Source organism: Nanorana parkeri, unplaced genomic scaffold (genome assembly GCF_000935625.1).
Source record: "Nanorana parkeri isolate BGI_ZX_2015 unplaced genomic scaffold, ASM93562v1 scaffold1733, whole genome shotgun sequence".
Lineage (NCBI taxonomy): Eukaryota > Metazoa > Chordata > Amphibia > Anura > Dicroglossidae > Nanorana > Nanorana parkeri.
This window is the reverse complement of record NW_017308001.1, coordinates 32,868-53,136: the sequence shown is the minus strand read 5'-3', so window position 1 is coordinate 53,136 and position 20,269 is coordinate 32,868. Positions and strand designations below refer to the sequence as shown.

The 20,269-nt window shown below is 42.3% G+C and overlaps 1 protein-coding gene across 1 annotated transcript in view; it reads right to left on the bottom strand.

Annotated features, from left to right (window-relative positions):
- AKAP6 (A-kinase anchoring protein 6) overlaps positions 1-20,269 on the bottom strand; it is a 196,528-nt gene that overhangs the window by 157,534 nt on the left and 18,725 nt on the right. Inside the window, exons 2-3 of the mRNA XM_018571324.1 lie at positions 9,065-9,316; positions 6,817-7,956 (exon numbers count right to left, since the gene is read on the bottom strand). Of these exons, the coding sequence (XP_018426826.1) occupies positions 6,817-7,956; positions 9,065-9,316 (1,392 nt within the window). The remainder of the gene's footprint in view (positions 1-6,816; positions 7,957-9,064; positions 9,317-20,269) is intronic.

The following is a 20,269-nucleotide window of genomic DNA, read 5'->3' as shown; positions in this document are numbered from 1 at the left end:
GGTTTGTCAGTTACAGAGAGGCAGTAAAAAAAAGAAAGCAGGCACTGCTGCACCTTCTTATTAGAAAGTCCAGCTTCCTCTGCAAACAAAGTATAATGGAAGTACAGCGTCAATTGTCATTTTAAAAATAATTATTTTATGCAAGCAAATGAAAAATATGAAAGATCATGTACAAATTGAACAATTAAAATATAATTGACCAGAATTCATTATAGATTCCTTTTAAACACATTTTTTTTAGCTGCCTGTATTAAAGTGATATTAAAGTAAAAATATGTTTAAGCTTTTTCAAATGCTGATGAAATCACTTATTATGAATGCTGCTTCTTGATGTTAAAAGTTTTCGCTTCCTAAAAGAAATGAGCTGGTTCTTTGAGGACTGGCACTGATTTCCTGTTTGATGTGACTCCTTTCCTTTTGCAGGGACTTATGGAGCCACCCTTGGATGTGCTAGTAACCTGTGTGTGTCGCCACAAACACAGGGACACAGCAAGGCAAGCTACCACCCTGCTCACCGCTCCCCACTCCTCCAAGCTAGTGGATGGGCAGCTACTGCAGACTGCAATGTCTATCGTGATCTTGAACTGGACGGGACATTCAGAGAAGCAGAGCTGGAGAGTTGGAGCCACCTGGTTGGAAACATGATGACCATAAGTGCTTAGGGAAAAAATGTAAAGAAATACTTTGCTGGGCAATGTATATTTGTTTGATCTGGATTCATTATTGGAAAAAAACCCTGCTACTTTAAATTAAGGATTGTTATTTTTAGCACATTGTGATACTTGGATGATTTTGATAACTGTACTGTATACAGGATCATATTATATTCACATCAGCAAGATAAACCTAAATATAAGCTAGTTGACACTGGGATATACTAAAAGAGTTAAAGAACAAGGCCAAACAATGTCTGGACACTGACTGAAAAGTGTTTAGGTATGGATCGTAATATGTGGCAGAGGTGTTAAATATTGTAAGAAGAATTGTAACACAAATACTGTATGTTGGTCAAAAGAAAGTGGAACAAAGATCACCTTATATTTCATAGAGTTATTTATGTGTATAAGTATATATAAGATTGCAGATAAATAAATTAAAATATGATTGGAAAAGAAAAGTAAAGATGTTTTAAAATATATATATATCACTCCAAAATGGCCAATTGACATAAGGGTAATTTATCAATGTTTTCATACGAGATTCACCCAAATTTCACCCACAATTCACAAAAGTTTAACATGACATTTAAGTCAAAAAGTGAGTGGATCCTGGGTGAAACTTGCATGATAAATTGATCCCATAGTCAATTGATTTCTGTGTTATATTGTATTACTGCACATACAGTACAGTCTACTACCTTTCCTCATTGTAATATTATTTCACACCACAAGATGGCAGAGCATTTCACAATTTGAGTCTCATCTCAGGACAGATAGAGCATTGTAATGTAAGGGCCTGTGGATGCCAGTTGTGAATTGAAAAAGATAGAACAAAAGCCATACATTCCCCATGACAGCCAGGCAACTAGTGTTTTCAGAAGACAAGTCAGCAATGAAAGCCTGCATATTTCGCTCAGTGCAGGTATACAGGTTTCCTTTAAAATGGACCAATTGATAAGCGCTTTCAGATATTAGCTATAATGAACATGTTGTCTTGCATTTTTTAGGGAAATGACTGCATGTATTACTCCTTAAAATATTGTAGATACATTTGAAAATGCATTGTCCCATAGATTTTAAATTCCATCTACTGTATTTGATTTGCCTTCTTCTTTTGTTTTTGAAGCATAGGTAAGGAAGAAAGTTATTCAGCTGAAACTACTTATCTGAGTGGCTATACAATCACCTTTAAAGTTGAACTGCAGGTATATATAAAATACACATTAATGCAGCTTTGCATTCATTAATATATTAATAAAGCTATTTTTACATGCAAACAGTGTAAGTACCTGTATTTAATCTAGTATCAGCCTCTTGCAGAATATTGTACAGCAGAGCTCAGACTAAGCCAACATCAGTTATGCTACAGTGCCAATAAGGGACATGCTGACAGGTAGAGAGAGCAGACTGGCATAGAGATAAGCTGATTAGTCTGCTGCTTCTCATTTTGCTGCACAAACATAAGCAGAGGACATGGACAAGAACTAGTTGTATGACTTAGCTGTGGCAGCAAAAGAGCAGGTCTCCCATGCTGGCAGACATGGTGATACTATGTGGCAGAGCTATGTAAATTATAATACTAGATGGCCAGAAACACAAATCCTTTAGCAGGTAAAACAGCTCCCTTATTTGTATTTCAACTGTGTATTTAGCAGTTTGCCTGGAGTTCAGCTTTTTATTTTTTTTTGTCAAAATAATTTATTGTTTTACAAGCAAATAGTACAACTGTGCACGCTATTTGTGCCTAACATTAATGGCACCATGCATAGCAGTGCATTTAACATAACAATACAGCCTCAATAGCCGTGAAAAAGAAAATAAAGGAAGTAACAGAAGGGCAAAGAAAACAAAAAAAACAAGGAGCAATTCTGGTTCTACATTACAGGTGGGGGATCATTCCCCAACGGGGCTCGCCAGGCCTTCCCACAGCCCTCCTATATACCCGCCAGGGGCTCCGGCCTTGGCAGGAGGTCATGTGATGGGTGAGCCAGACAATGGGGCACCTATCTCGTCCGGATTCTCAGGTCGGACATGGACCAGACAGGTCTAGAGCTCCCCACAGGGGCAATGGTCCCCCTTAAGAGTGTGCATCCAGGTCTACTGCCGAGTTAGAGCAGTCTAGCCAGCTATCCCAGATTTTATGGAACTTCCCTGGACATCCCCTGTTGGCATACGTGTCCTGGTACAGAGGTAGGTTGTCATTCACCAATTTTTCCAAAAGGAGAGTTCTGGCGGGGCCGGTTTCTTCCAGCACCTAGCTATAGCCTTGCTTAAAAGCAGCCGTAGTCCTAGCCTGCGAGCCAACCACCTGAAACAAAAAAAATTCTCGAACCAGAAGAAAAAACCACCCCTAACCCCCCCAACCCGCCCCGCCAAGCTGGAGTTCAGCTTTAACAAAAAAAAGTTCTGAAGTATGGATCATGGTTATCTGGTACAAAATCTGGACTCCCCAATAGAGACACTAAGGGAGTGCTATTATAAAAAAATAATCTGACATCTAAATATAAGAATAAAATGTCTTTTGATAAAATTTCTATTATCTTGATGTCTCAAGAAAAGCTATATCCCTATTTAATTTTAACCCACATTTGTTATTCCTCTAAATACAGTAATACCTCGGTTCACGAATGCTTCTGCTCGCAAACAATTTGGTTTACGAACAGAAAGTTCTGCAAAATTTTGCTTCCACTCGCAACTCCACCTCCAAAGAATAGCACCAAAACTAGCACCATACCAGCCAATGAAGAAAGCATGACTGAGCTCCCAAACGAACAAAACAAACATAGGAAATGCTCTGACAGGAAAAGGAAGTGACCTACATGCCTAATTAACATTTTTTTGTGCAGTTAAAAAAATGCATTGCAAACACATTGCAAATGCATTAAAACGCTTTACAGTGCAACTGCGCAGACGCACGCAGTTGTGATGCAGTTTCTGGTTTCTGAACTAACCCAAAGAGAGGTTGGAACGGTCATTTTAATCAACAGATTCTGAAATAAGGAAGACTCATCATTTTAACCCAATAGGATAAAGAGAGGACAGGTTCTACCAGCAATATAGTCTGAACAAATTTAGATACAAGAGGGTTATTCACAAAAGGGTGAAGGGTTTGGAGAAGGCAGGAGAAACGTGAACAATCTAGGACAACATAGCAGAACTGGAAAGTGAGCTGAATTGGAGAATCTTTCCAAATCAGCTATGTTGTCCTAGATTGTCCACTTCACCTGCCTTCTCCAAACTCTTCACCCTTTTGTGAATAACCGTGTAAAAAGATAGAACAGAAATCGGCAAAATATCCCAATGAAAGTGTCTGTGAAGGTTCTCATTTATCCAGGTCATAGTATAACTAGTAGTAGTTAGTTACATTTAGGTGGATTTGTTCTTTAATGTTGAAGACATTTTGTAGCTCATCCAAACTACTCCTTAAAAAAGAAATCCAAAGATATTTTTATTAACCCTTGTAGAGGAGCTACCTCCGCACTGCAAGCATTAAAAGCTTGTTTGTGTCCTTGTTTTAAAAAAAAGTTAGACTCATCCAAAGCTCGGAGTTGGCTTCTTCTTAGATCGGTCATTCCAAAGTCTCTCCACCTCTTCTGCAGCGGTCTAAGGTCACGTAAATCATTACATGCCATACACAGTGTATAGACGTGAGGACGCTGAAGAAGATTCCAATGCTGCAGGATGGGGGAGACAGGCTGCAGACAGCTGGCCGGCTTGAAGCTTTGGGTGGGCATAATTGCTATTTTAGCACCAGGACACAAACGAGCACTTAACCCTTGCAGTGCGGGGGTAGCCTCACTGCAAGGGTTAATAAAGAAAGTTCCTCTTTCAGTTGTATTGAGTGTCAGGAAAACACCCCAGTGTTTCTATCCAGACAGCACAAATACCGAAATGTCTAATTCCTGAAAAGCTAATTCACCCATGGCTTCAGATCATGCCAGCCTATCAAATGTCGTTTCAGTATCTAAAGCCAAGATGATCACTTCTATGTGTCTTTGTGGAGTAACAAGAGTCCTATGCTCTAAGTAAAGTGTCAGACCCTAAGAACCATATCAGAGAGAAAAGATACCAGATATACAGCTTGGGGTTGATTCTGCCTGCTTTCTATTCTTTCTAAAGCCACGTAATTTACCACTGAACTTTCACCTTTAGATGACTTTCTTACCATCATTGCTGTAGCTAACAAAAATATCACACCTTGTTCTCCAATACAGGCACACACAAAAAAGCATTCAAAACCACTGACATTTATTAAAGAAACTGTCAAGCTGCACAGCATCCTTGATAACATTGTTGCACATAAAGGAGTATAGGTTTCAACTAATTTCTGGGAGGCCTACTGCAGTTCTAAAGATTAATGTATTATGTTCCAGCCTTAGACAAATGAACAAACAAAGAGAACAAGTCTGACCCTTAAACAATTTCTCAGTTGTTTGCCTTCATATAAGGAAACAAATCATTTTTGCCTTGTTTGATTGGCCTATAATAATTCCATGCATGCCTCAGCTAAAAACCTTTGTTCATCCAAAAGGCCCAGGACCAATTATTACTTGTGACTGTAATCACTTTTATACCGCACTATCATCATGTCTGAGGTATGTGCTTTAGTAAAACACTGTTATGTTAGCCCTTTGTGTCTTTATTTTTTTATATACGTACAGAGCCAGGTTTTACTCTCCCTGCCGCCCCAAGGCCAGGTTCTGTGACCCTACATGTCCTGAACAGGGTGGGTTGGGGCAAATTTAGATTGAGGGGGTGCCCGAGTTTAGTCTTGCCTAGGGCAGCACAAAACCAAAATACACCACTGAATAGAGGGATGTATTGTTGTATCTAAGAATCATAATGGCAATATACTGGTATTGTGAACATTTCATATAGAAGAGAAGATTTTTTTTTTTAACACTTCAGTGTAATGAGCAGTAGTGTTCAGCATCCAATAAGAAATTAGTTTGCATTCAGCTACTAGAATTCTAATGGGATGTTGTGGATGACTGGACACTACTTTGAATATGAATATGAATATGAATATTCTTATACTTTATTATTAAATAAGCACTTCTTATACTTTATTATTAAATAAGCAGAACAGAGGGCACATTTTATTCGTTGTTTGGTTGTGATGGGTTACTGTATTTTGCAATCTATTGTCAAATAATGATGATGTAATTTTTCCTGTCCTTTCTAGACTTTTCCCACTCCACTAATGTTATTCACTATCTCATTATTTATATTATTATTATTATTATAATACCAACCCAGATGGCTATCCCAGATGGCTCTTGCTAGACCAAATAGCCTGAATTATTTATCACGTCAACAAAGATCCTACTACTGAGAAAGTAGTAGGATCTATTGAAAATACTAGTTTACTGCCTGCCTGTATTTTCTGAGTCACTGACCTGGAGGAAATATGATCTGAACACTTGTTCCAGGTCATTGACTCAAAATATTGAAGTCAGAGACAGCCTGGCAAATAGTATTTTCAGATGATGCAAAGGGAAATCTCTGCAATGATACGTGGACTGTAATAAAAAGCTGCTGAATTGCTGTCAGTACAGGTTTGCTTTAAAGTAGAATTCTGCTCATGCTTAAAATTTGCATTTCAATACAAAGATATGAAAGTATACAATGTGTTGTAAAGTTTTTGTTTATAAAGATGGTAAAAAAACTTTCCTTCAAGTTGAACTTTTTGGGTGAAAGAATGGAGAAAGTTCTTTTTTGCCCTTATCATTCATGTGCCCATTGCGAAGATTTATTTCACTTCCTGCCCCAGCAACTACTGTCTTCTGGAAAGGAACTGATAAAGCTTTTCCCCAACAGGAACACAGAGAGCATTGTCCGTGTTTTAGAAGTTCTAACTCTTCCCCACTCCACTATCTACTGCTGTCTAAGTACTTAAAACGTTGGAAAGATTTCACCTCCAGTGCTCCAGTGCCCATAATTAATATCACAGTTCCTATTCCGGTGACGGTTATCACAGGAAGTGAGACAAAAGCTCACCAACAGGGTCACAGATAATGATAACAAAACCCTGACAAGAATCCTAACCCTTTCCTTGCTCTAAACAAATCCAAGTTTTGGCTGGAGTTCCATTTTACGTTTCCAAAAGTTTGGGCCGCAATATGATTGACATCTCTTCCACTGGGAATTCACTCACCTGGATTTTGTCCCACACATGTCGATCATTGTCTTGTCTCTGGATGTCCCACATCAACCTCTGTATAAGTGCTGCTTTGTTCTGTCTCCCACTGCTTCCTGACCCACTAAGGTGTGGAGTTGATCGTCCACTGCCATTGGTATATGAGGCTATGTCACTTTGGGTACTGGGAGAGAGACATCGGGGTGAACTGGGCCCAACCTCTGATCCTGAACTGATCTCCCAATCCTCCACATCTCGGAATGATGGATGGGGCTCTCCAGGTGTAGGAGATACCAACTGTGAAAGGCTACCAAGGCGCAAGGCAAGAAGGTCTGTTTGGTGCAAATGTGAAGGTAAAGCCAGGAACTCATCAGACCCATACCAGCTGTCTGTCCCTAATTCCTGGGGCGGTGAGTCTGGCAGTCTATTATTCTGCAGGTCTCGCTGACTTTCATTTGGTGTGCTGCAGTGGGAGTGACTAGAATTGATGGGGGATGCGCTACCATCAGGGCACTGATGCACTTGACTGGCATCCTCCCCCATATTCTGTGCCATGTCATGCTCTTCAGGTACTTGGCTTTTAGGAGATGATGGAATATTAGTAGAATATGTGGCTGTCACGCTAAGACTGAAGTGCTTGATGGGGGATGTAGGGCAAACTGGCAGGGATGAGTTCATGTCAACGGAAGTTAGACTGTCTGACTGCACCCAATCCGTCAAATCATTCAGGAACAGTCCCCGTTTTGGTAGTGAAGGCCGAGTGGGAGAATCTCCACCATGGTCACTGCCCTCCTGTAGAGGCCTTTTTGGTGTGGAGCTTTCACTGGAAAGGAAAGCCTTGAGAGTCTGCTGTCCTGTCTCCTCCAGCTGGTGTTGCAGAGACTCGTTCTCCATTGCAGAATCCAGGGGATCTTCCTTTTCAGTAGCCACGCTTAGCAGACCGGGGCCTTTAACTAATTCTGGAAACTCCTGCTGCATAGCACTGTATGTCCAGTCCTCCAGAGGTTTAGCAGGGGGAGGTGGGGTGTCCTCCTCCCTGGGACTGTAGTCTGAGAGTTCGTAGGCAGTGATCCCACAGTCCAGAGAGAGGTAATCTGGGGGGCATCGAATGGTCAACTGACCGGAGCCATCTACTTCTGTTAGGGCATCAAGCCTATCCTGTTAAAAAATAAAAAAGGATAGTTTTGTAAAAATTAAAATAACCACATTTAAAAAAACTCTTAAGAAACCTTAATTTTTAGAAGTGCCACCATGCAGCACTACTGCAAATGCCAGCGGTTTTTGCTACAAGTTACTTTTACTGGAATACATTTTTAATGTAAGAACTACAGGAGAAGTACAATTTAGCTTGATGTAATCCCTGTTCTTTGATGGTAAATGAGGTTAACATAACATTGTGTTATTCAAGTAGAACTAGGAAATACATTTGAGGGACATCAAAGGTCTCAAAAAAAGAACACTATTTAACATATTGATCATTGATTTTAATATCACCTGTAAGTGAAAGTACAGTTTAAAGGAGAACTATGGGGTCAGTGTTTTTCCCCATAGTTCTCCTTGGGGTAACGGGAGGACACAAACTAGCGTCCTCCCATCACCCTAAGCTCAGTATACCGCGAGCTACAGCTCGCGGTATACTGAGACGCCGCACCTGGAGCGGATCCCGACTTAGATGACGGGATCCGCCCAGCTGCGTGAGTGACAGCTGGCTCTGCCTATCTAGAGGCAGAGCCAGCTGTACCCGCCCCCTCCCCCGTCCGTTCCGCCAGTCAGCGCTGGCAGATCGGAGCGGGGAGAGGGGAATCCAGCCCCTCCCCCTGTCACGGCATGGAGCCGTGACAGGATAGAGAGGTGAGGGAACCCGGTATGTTTTCCCTCACCTCCCGATCTACTGAACCGACCTGTGACAGTCTCATTGTCACAGGTCGGCTTAGAACTATGACGTGAGTGGAAATCACTCATGTCATAGTTCTCCTTTAATTATCTGTAAAGAATAAGTCAAGGCAACTGGACTTGCTGTATTTAATAGAAATTAAGTTGTATTTGTTTTATCTACTAAGATATCCTGACCTATTCTGTATACCCATCATCCTCTGTTCCTGTAGGCCAGATTTATCAAAACTGAAGGAAAGAAAAACTGGAGGTCCTGACTACGATAACAGTCGCATTTACTATTTAATCTAATCTATGCTATGAAAATGACAGCTGGAAGCTGTGGGTGGCATCGCCATCCTTTTCTCTTATCATCTAGTTGTAATAAACTTGCCTCTTGGTCCTCCTTGGTGAACGCCTGCAGGATATCGGTCTGTCGTGTGTAGTTGCCGTTGCTGTCCTGCAGCCCTTGTAGTATCCTTTCCCTCAGGACCAGCACAGACACCCGGAGCTGGTGCCACAGGAGCTGCACCGTATGGATGTCCACAATCACATTGACAGAATAAGACAGCAGCTTCAGGGAGAACTCCGTGTCCAGCAAAGCATGGATTTGTTCCACGTGATCGGAGATGTCCTCACAGATCTCCTGTCATAAACAGAGGAAATCAATGTTACATTAGAGAACAGGCCAGCTAGAGAAAAAGATAGAGGCCGCTGATGGGCATGCACAATAACAAGAGCAGTGATGTGTAATATGTATGTAGAGATACTCGACTCTTTGGATTGGTTAGATTGGGTGAATCTGATCTGTTACAGCGAATATACAGATATTATTACATAATATAGATATCTCCTCCACAGATTTTTGACATCCTGGTTAGGCTGTCCAGTGTGCCTGGAACCCTATCTGTGACATTCCCTATAGTGAAGGTATTTGGGGTAAGGCTGGTGTTCCCATCTTATTTTGCTTTGTTTTGTCTTGTTTCGCCAATTGATGATATGATTTGTTCGTTCCACATATTCGGAATATTTACACACACACACACACACACACACACACACACACACATATGCGCACACACACACACACTCTTCACAGGCCCGGGTAAATCCATTGACCTGTTCTGGGGATGTTCTGTTTTTTTCATACCCCCCTTGGTCTGCAGTCACGGTGTTTGCTTGGTGTTGTTCAGGTGCATGGCTCTTCTGGTCTATACATCTGAGAAATCAGGTATCTATTCTAACACAATGAATTGGGGGTTACTGTGGTGTATACCCCCTTATATGTCAAACAGCGAAACGTGTCGGAGATCTGTGCTACCCCCACCTGAGGAATCACAATTTAATGAGTGCTGATACGCTTTGACAATATATGTTTGTTTGGGATTTATTGATTTCCTTCCCTTTTGTAAGGGGGCCTGGATAGTTGTAGTTGTTATATGTTAGAAGTGTACAACACCTTTGATCAAGTGCAAATGAAGCAGATGTTTCTGTGGAATTTTTAATGTTTTGAAATTTGGAATAAAATACAAATATAAAGATTCGACAATTGTGTGTTTTGGTGCCTTAACACCCATTTCAATTTCTGTGTGTGCATATATTTTAAATAAGAACCATGCATATCAAAAATTCTGATTGCCTGGACTTGCAGCTATTCTCTACAAATTAGACCGCATACACATATAGGGCGGTGGGGGGGGGGATTCATCAAAATATTAGCAGACAAAATATGGAGCAGATTTGCACTTCAACCAATCAGTCTCTCTGCCTCATTTTCAAATCTTACCTGAGCAAAGAAGCTGATTGGCTGCTCCAGAATTTGTCTGCTCCAGTTTTTATAAATTTAGCAAATTAGAAATCAGCATTTAACTTATATGAAAACCAGGAGATAATTTCAGATCTGATGACACATAAACAATTAAAATGCAAAACATGGAGAAAAGTTAAAAAAAGTAAAATGCAATATAACATTACTTTTCGTGTTTCAAACTTTATCATATCCGGGATGTCTACTAGACTCTTGTTTTGGACAGATTTAGGAGAGTTATTCCTCAGATTTACTCTAGGGTTACAATTGAAGTGAAATGGTTTCATACATAAATGTAATTATAGCAATTACATTGTATTGTGTGTAAATGTCATGTTTTTACTTTTGATTTCCCGCCGGCTCCGCCCCCCGCTGTGACACCCGAAAAAGAAACTGAAAGCCGAATGCCGGCATTGGCCGGGCGCACACAGCAGAGGACACCGCAGGCTCGCTGGACAAGGTAAGTGACACTTTTGCGAAATCCCGAGTGTGGCTCGGGGTTACCGCTCTTGGTACTGAAGATGAACCCCGAGCCAGACTCGGGAATACCGCCAGGGAGGTTAATAAGGGCCAGTTCACACCATATGCAGTTGTGATGCAGTCCGTTTATTTTGACTGCTGCAGTCAAAATACACCACAATGCTTTCCTATGGGCTTTCCTGTGCTGTATTCACACCATTGCAGTACGTTCAGATGCAGTCAGAAAAAGTACTGCTTGTCCTAGTTTACCTGCATCTAACTGCACGAAATGCATGCAAGCGTATCAAAACGCACTGAAACGCAACGGGGAAAAAAAACAGAATTGATTGTGGCATCATCCAGGGACATGCAGGGGGAAAAAACACATAAAAAATGCATCACAAACGCGTAAAAAGGGATCGCAATGCAACTGCGCAGACGCACACAGTTGTGATGCAGTTTCTTGTGTGAACTAACCCTCAATACTTCTTACAAAATAGCCAATAGATGTGTCTGTGTCAAAACAAAACACACCGATTTGCTATTTTTAAATAGTATTTACAGTATTAGTAATATTTTATTGAATGTTCATTGTAGAACATTTTCGCTTTGCTAGGCATCATTCACATGGATGTCTGGAGCCGCACAGCTTGCACATCCATGCAGATCCTGCACCCGGCAGTACAGCTGTTGCATGCAGCCTCCTGTGCAACTCAATGGCAGGATATGGCTGCACGCTGGTAAAAGCCATTCTGATGATCCGTGAAGGTACGATTGCGCACAACTGGATGTACACGCCTGCCTTCATGGGTGTGCATCCATGCCTGTACAGATGTACAAGTTCAGATCAGTGTTTACCAGCATGCAGCCGCATCCTGTCATTGAGTTCTACAGGTGGCTGCACGCAACGGCTTGACTCTTGGACACAGGTTTCGACACGGGTGTGCAAGCTGTACAGGTCTGCATGTCTGTGTGAATACAAAGCTCACATGATCTATAGCTGGTGTTAGTTCTATATGAATGTGTACACAGCGGGCTCATTAGGTACTTTCTGATGGACTGTATAAATTAGGGTTGCTTAGATTCACTTCTCAGAGCATATTATTTAATGAACGCATGACATTTAGTAGTTGCTAATGGTTACATTATACCGGTGGTAGGCGGCATCCTCGTCACTCCAGGTATTGCGGCACCACAAATTCTATTAGGCATTGCAAGACAGCTACGGGCATAACGCCCAGAGGCAGAAGCATGCAAAACCCTGTAGTTTTGCACACGCTGGATAGTCAAGGCTGCCTGCATTATACCATTGATAACTACACTATCTTAAAAAAAAACAAAAACAGAGCTTTTCATTTGTTATAAAATAGCCAACAAAAGAAACACAGCAATGTTGTGTGGTGTGATTGCTTGCCTGGGTTATTGCACCCCCCACACACACACTACACTGTATTACAGTAAACTCTCAGTTATCCGGTATTCAACTAACCAGAACTCTCATCTAACCAGAAGAAAATCCCCTGTGTGCTCACTGTTTTGCTGATCTGCGGCATGTATTATCCTGGAAATGATCGTGTGTCTATTTGTCTTCATTTGCTTTTGATGACTGCATTTCAATATTAATATGAAGTCAATACAGAGTTTATGGTATAATATGGGGTATGGCATTAGTTAGACCTGTTTTTCATAGTAACTCTCAAGCAACCAGAAACAAAATTTATCCGGAATCTACCAATCGCCGTGGATGCCGGATAAAGGGGAATTCACTGTATTATTCAATGGAGATCAATGGATTTCAATGAGAGACGTAGCAAACGGCACCCACTAAAGCCATCCAGCCAGCCAGTCAGTAAGCCAGAGTTTGCTGTCATATCAATAAAAAGACATTCTGATTGCTGCTTTTGTTTTTACTGCGCGTGCATCAGAAGGACTGTTCTCTTAGGGCTTGTTCACACCGAAAGCGGTGCGTTCCAGAGCGGTAGCTGCTGGAACGCACCACAATCGCTAACAAAACTTCCCCCCCCCCACGTTCGCTGCATCATAATAATAACTGTTCTCTGCAATCTTAGTACATGAGCCTGAAGATGTATAGAATCAGAATACATAAAAGAACTACAACAAACAGAATACAATACAAGAGGAATACAAACAGACAATCACAAGTCAAACCTCATTTGTCCCCGGACTGCAAGGATATTTGGAGGCAGAGTTGTGCGAACCGACCAATAACACAGCTCCATACTACAGCGCTCTGATACTCTGAGTCTAATCCATAGTCCACATTACTGTACACAAAGTGTACGCACATAACAACACGCAGATCTGACCCATACAGCGTGCCATGAAATAGTTCCAGCCATGTCTGATCATGTGGGCTGTAGGCTGGGAATAGGAAAGCGTGGCTCTGGGCAGCCCCTGGCTATGTCTGTGCGTGTCCCTGGCTCGGTGACACAAGAGGACAGCTGCCATTATGCTTTCAGCTGTTGGGACATTTGCTGCGAAATTTCCCAAACAGACTGAGCGACATTATGTGCTCCTGCGTACCCGTCCCAATAACACACAGCACACTTCTATTACAGTCTCAGTGCCAGACAACGCAGGGCTCATTCACACTGATTCACACTGAATGAGGAATACAGGAACAGGAATATACACACAATGCACACTCATCTGGAGTCTACAATAGAGGGCACACATGTACAGTACAGGAATACACACAGTGCACACTGATCTGGAGTCTAAAATAGAGGGCACACATGTACAGTACAGGACTATACACAATGCACACTGATCTAGAGTCTACAATAGAGGGCACACATGTACAGTACAGGAATATACACAGTGCACACTGATCTGGAGTCTACAATAGAGGACACACATGTACAGTACAGGAATATACACACAATGCACACTGATGTGGAGTCTACAATAGAGGGCACACATGTACAGTACAGGAATATACACAATGCACACTGATCTGGAGTCTACAATAGAGGGCACACATGTACAGTACAGGAATACACACAGATCTGGAGTCTAAAATAGAGGGCACACATGTACAGTACAGGAATATACACAGTGCACACTGATCTGGAGTCTACAATAGAGGGCACACATGTGCAGTAAAGAATATATAGTCTGTTTTGCTGTTATAATAGAGTGTACCCATGCACAGTACACACTGTACACCATTTGCATTGTATAACAGAGGCTACCATTTACATGTACATGAACGAGGTATACACGTTATACACTATTTTCATTGTTTTACACATGTCACCATGTACAGTGCAGGAGTATACACAATGCACATTGTTTGGATTGTATAACAGAGAGTACCCATGTACAGTACAGGAGTTTTCACAATGTACTTTGTTGTCATTGTATAATAGAGAGTATAATGCACGGTAAAGGGGTATACGCAATGTACACTGTTCTCATTGTATAATAGAGGGTACCATGCACGGTAAAGGGGTATTCACAATGTACACTGTTATCATTGTATAATAGAGAGTACCATGCACGGTAAAGGGGTATACGCAATGTACACTGTTATCATTGTATAATAGAGAGTACCATGCACGGTAAAGGGGTATACGCAATGTACACTGTTATCATTGTATAATAGAGAGTACCATGCACGGTAAAGGGGTATACGCAATGTACACTGTTATCATTGTATAATAGAGGGTACCATGCACGGTAAAGGGGTATGCACAGTGTACACTGTTCTCATTGTATAATAGAGGGTATCATGCACGGTAAAGGGGTATACACAATGTACACTGTTCTCATTGTATAATAGTGGTAACCCGTGAACAGTATAGGAGTATACACATTGTTGTGGATCATAAAGAGAGATCCCATTCGTATTATACAGGCCCATACACTCAACGTACTGTTCTGAATCAAACAGTAGATGGCACATACATACAGTATAGGAGTGTACACAGTGTACATTGTCTCGATTCATACAATAGAGGGCACACACGGTCAGTAGAGTATATAGATACAACAGATACTTTAGCCCTGGTTACGGGATCCTAGGAAGAGTCCATTTGAACCTGAAAACAAGCCGTGCATTTCCTACCTGCCAACCATCTATTATGCCGTCACACCTGGTCTGTCAATCATGCCATGGACCTACAGCCTTGCCTGTGTCTAGAAGGAGCCCCGCGGTCTGAGCCATGGCTTGTGTGAGCCTAGTCTCTCCGACCCCTCCCAGGGCTATTAATAGGAGCTGATTCCTCACCCAGGGGGAATGTGAGAGAAAAAGGGAGAGGAGACCCTGTAACCCCAAGCTGTGCAGAGTACTGGCAGACTTCACAGTCACATTACAGGATAGATAGAGCATTAACCTGTCCCTTGCTGGAACACATTCTACCTAACAGAGTGACAGCTGAACAATGCATCACTCGGGGGATCAGCTCACAAATAACATTCAACTTCTGAACTCAGGGCAGACCTAGGTTCTGTATTGTGCAGGGACATAGACATCTAGTTTTCATGTCAGTCCGTAGAGGAGTACCACAGCCAGTCACACAGTCATTTGATTTTCTATTTTAAGGTTATAACTTAAGAGAACCTTACTTTTGGCGGTCTGGTCCAGTAAATGGGAATTCTGGGGGCGCTGCCTGATCCGTACCACATTCAATAGAGTACCAAGTTCGCACATCGCCGAGCTCGGTCGCAGAATCGTCGCTGTTGTCACTTTCAGTGTCTAATGACGAATTCCCCAACGAATCGCTATCGCTCAATTCTGCAAGTGATTCTAAATCACTATCCCTGTTTTCTACCTGGTCTAAAACCGCTTTTGACCTAAAGGGAATCTTTTTGGATGCCATGGACGTTCTCAAGTTTCCAGGCAGAAAGAACAGTAAACGCGCAGCAGGGCACTGGACAAAGCTCTAGGGACTAAATTGAAGTGAAATAGTTTGATACATAAGTGTAATTATAACAGATTACATTGTATTGTGTGTAAATGTCATGTTTGCACTTTTGAATTTCCCGCCGGCTCCACCCCCCAATGTGACGCCCAAAAACGAAACTGAAAGCCGAATGCCGTCATCGGCCGGGCGCACACGGCAGAGGACACAGCGGGCTCGCAGGGACAAGGTAAGTGACACTTTTGCGAAATCCCGAGTGTGGCTCGGGGTTACAGCTTTTGGTACTGAAAATTAACCCCGAGCCAGACTCGGGAATACCGCCAGGGAGGTTAAGGGGCATCAAACACAGGCTGGCAGTGCAGTATTTGGCCACCGAACCATCTATCTTACTAAAGGAGAACTTGTATGTTTTGCCTGTGGAATGAAGAGCACCAGAGAGCTGACTTATCTTGGGGGAAAAAAGAGTGACTGGCTATAAAAAATCCAGGGAATGCCAGCAGGGCACAGGGCCAGTACATGCTTTACAAAACAGCAGGCATGTTAAAAAAGGTTCCGTACCAGAAAAATAGGGGTCATGGGAGGAATCACTGAACACTCCGGGGATTACAGCAAATCCACACTTCTGGAAGTGTCAGACACTTCAATGGAGGAGTTCCTTTCATGGGAGCGGTGTTCAGCAGTCGACATGTGCAATTCGTTTTGTTCCAAATCAAAAAAAAATTATGAATTTCTGTAAATTCGGACATTCGGATGCATCCGACTTTCCGAATGACAGAAATAACTAAACTGAAGGAATCCGAATGTTTTATAAAGAAATTCGAATATATGCAAATTTCATTCGGAAACGAAACCCAACAAGCGGGAGAGCTCTCATTTACCGCTCTCTGTCTTCTCTGCATTTGTATCTCAGATGAAAACTAAACAATATTGTTACAAAATGTAGATAAAGAAAGAAGCTGAGAGATCTGTTATTCTGTAACATATTCTGCTTCTTTGAGGACACTTCTATCCCCAATGTAAAGAATCTGGCAGCTGTCACAGAATACACTAAAAAGTGTTTAACTGTTCACAGAAATAATAATAATTTTTTTTTTTTAAACAGCGTGTGCATTCCCCCCCCCTTCCTTGCCCAATTCACAACAGTCCCTTTAGCGCCCCCCTCCCTCCACTATACCAGGCCACATGCCCTCGGCGTTGGGAGGGTGCTTTTCCAGGGAGGGACCCCCTGGAAAAGCACCTTGTCCCCATGCCGATGGGGACAAGGGCCTCTTACCCACAACCCTGACCCAGTGATTGTGGGCAGGGGGGTCATCTGCATCTGGGTACCCCATTTCATAAAGGGGGCAGTCAGATGCCACCCCCCCTTGTGAATGAGTAAGGGGTACTTGTACCCCTTACTTATTGACTAAAGGGTTAAATAAAATGTAAAACACCTTAGAAAAAATTCCTTTAATTGAAAAAAAAAAACAACTATTACTATTGGCTATTTAAAATTGAAATAGCCAATAGCAGACTTGCTAATGCTCCGCCCACTGCCTTCTGTCAGTCCCAGAGGAGCGGACCTGAGAGAGAAAGTTTTCTTTCAGGTCCGCTACTCTGCTTATTGACACAAGGCAGTGGGCGGAGCAATAGCCATTCTGTTATTGGCTATGGCAATTTAAAATAGATGGGAATTCTTTCCATAGGGACACCAGTTCTGGTGATCCCATTGACCACAAGGGATTTTCCTAATTTCCTGTTGTGGCTTTCAGACAGGAAGAGAAGGTAAATCTCCCCAATAGGACACAGGTAAAAAAAAGTATTAGCTTTAGTTTTACTTTATTCTACTCCTACTATTCTATGACAGGTTCCATTTGATCTTGATTATTTGCAGCCTGACATGTACCAAATACAGTTACTATTTGATGTGCAACCTCATAAAGCAAACATTTTTTACCTTCCCTGTTTGAGTCAAATACTTCTTCATTTGTGTCTCACACGCTCCCCTCCCAGACACTGTAGCCTACAGTAGTGATGGTTCGAACACCCCTGTGTTCGGTTCGAATTCAAACTTTAGAGCATGGAAAAAGTCTAAGCAAGTCTATGGGGCTAGAACTTTGAAAATCAATTGACAGCATTTTGAAGCCTTATATGCAAGTTAATGGCCATAAAAGTGGTATGGGGATTCGGGTACTGCACTGGGGGACATGTATCAATGGAAAAAAAACACTTTGTAAAATATCGTTTTTAAAGGAGCAGTGATTTTAACAACGCTTAAAGTGAAACAATAAAAATGAAAAATTCCTTTAAATATATCGTGCCTGGGGGTCCCCTTAACCTGCCTGTAAAGTTGCTAAATCTGTACGATGTATAGAACCTGCTGCAGCAAAACTGACATTTCTAAAGAAAAAAAATGACATTTAAAAACAGAAAAAAATTTAAAATAAAATAAAGTGTCCCCCCCCCGCCCCGCGATACCAGGCCACATGCCCTCGACACTGGGAGGGTGCTTTTGTGGTTTGGGGTTGATTGTGGGGGTGCGGGCAGGTGGCTTATTCACATCAGGTCACCCATTTAATAAAGGGGCACCCAGATGCGCCCCCTCCTTGTGAATGAGTAAGGGGTGCTTGTTCCCATACCCATTCACTAAAGGGTTAAATTGTAAAAAAGGAGGCCAGACTTTTGACAAGTCTTTTATTTTAAAAAATGGATCCACCGACGTAATCCCAGGGTCAATCACGACGTCCAGTGTTGTCCACGACCACGACGACTCGACGAAATAACAAATAAAACAATAAAATTTTATAGAAATAATAATCATTTTTAAAAAAAACAATGTCTGCCGTCCCGTCCACTCGCGATGAACTGCCGCAGCAGAATGGCATTTTGACAGATGCCGGCAACATATAAACAATTGGGCTGTTTACAGTTGTACGGCATCTGACAGGTGAGCCATGATTGGGCAAAGTCATCATGACTTTGCCCAATCATGGCTCTTACAGAGTACTGGGCCGTGATTGGGCAACGTCTTGCACCTGATCTGTTGTCAGGTGCAAGGCTTTAGCCAATCAGGCTCACAAGGCACTGTGCGGGGCACAGTGTCAGGCAGAGAGCTCGGCGGGTGAGCAGCCCGCTGAACGCCCTGACAGTTCGTGTGTTCGCCGGAACTGCCGATGTTCGAGCTGAACTCACGTTTGACTCGAACATCAAACTCATGCCTATCCTACAGTAGGAGTGTTTCAGCAACAGAGGCAGTGCTGTAATTCCAGAAAGCAGTGTGACTAGGTACTGATTGACAAGCTTCTTGCTTATAAAACAGCAGTAGTAATGCTGATAGCCATGCCACCTGCAACATTTTTTCATCCCTCTGTAGAGCAGACAGACACAGACTACATGAAAGTGACAACTCTGCTTTGAATCCAGGAGCAGTGCACGATTGTTGCTACCCCATCACAGGAAACTGCATTAGACGGACTTCACTGGCTGACTCAGCAGATGTTTGTTGGACTTTACAGGAGGACTAAGAGAAGACTGTAAGTGCAGACACACTTAAAAAATGTGCTTCAGCACTCAATTATTTGTCATAGGAGGCTATAGTACTTTAATGTAAAATGAATTCATGGTTCATTTAAGTCTGTGCCTCAGAAATTATTACATTATTATTTTACATTTTCAAGTTTACAGAGCATGCCTACTAGTGACCAATCAGAGTTCATGTCTAAAAGACCTGACCACAGTATATTAAAATCCGATTGCTATTGCTACTGCACAAGTCCTATATGGCTCTATGTACATCTTTATAAAACAAGATCTAAACACTTCCAGATTGTTACAGCTTCCAAAATCTTATGAGAATGTTCTTGTGCCATTTATAGTACATTATATCTAATGATCCGGGATTGGGATGACAACATTTTTACCTTTGCATTGTGTTCTGATCGGCATTGCAGGCAGACAACTATCATTTTAAGGTGGAGAAGTCAGCACTGGCAGCCTACATATGCCTAACCAGAGGTTTCATTTAAAGCACATCTTCAATTATAAAAAGAAACACTCTTTGGTTCTGGATTCACTGAAAAGCAAGAAGTACTGCTGGTAAGGCCTAGAATCTATTTCTAAATATCTTTAAAAAATCGCCTGCACAAAATAATCCAGACTTCAAGTGAGAGGTTATGCAATGTCAACCAGTGTTGCCAAATTTGTGTCTCCTAGAGTGGAAGGGGAAGAAAGAGCTCAGGAGGACATCAGTACAGTAATGATGCTCTTTAAAAATAACAGTTACTATATGCAGGCCCGGATTTCCCACAAGGCCACCGAGGACCGGCCTCGGGCGGCAGAGCGCCGACGGGCGGCAGCGGTGACCCTGTGGGGAAGTTGCGGGCGTCGGTGTAAGGTATCCGGCGGCCGCACACTACGGTCCGCCGCTGTCCAATCACGACGGGGCGGCCCGAGGCTCCGCCCACCGGCT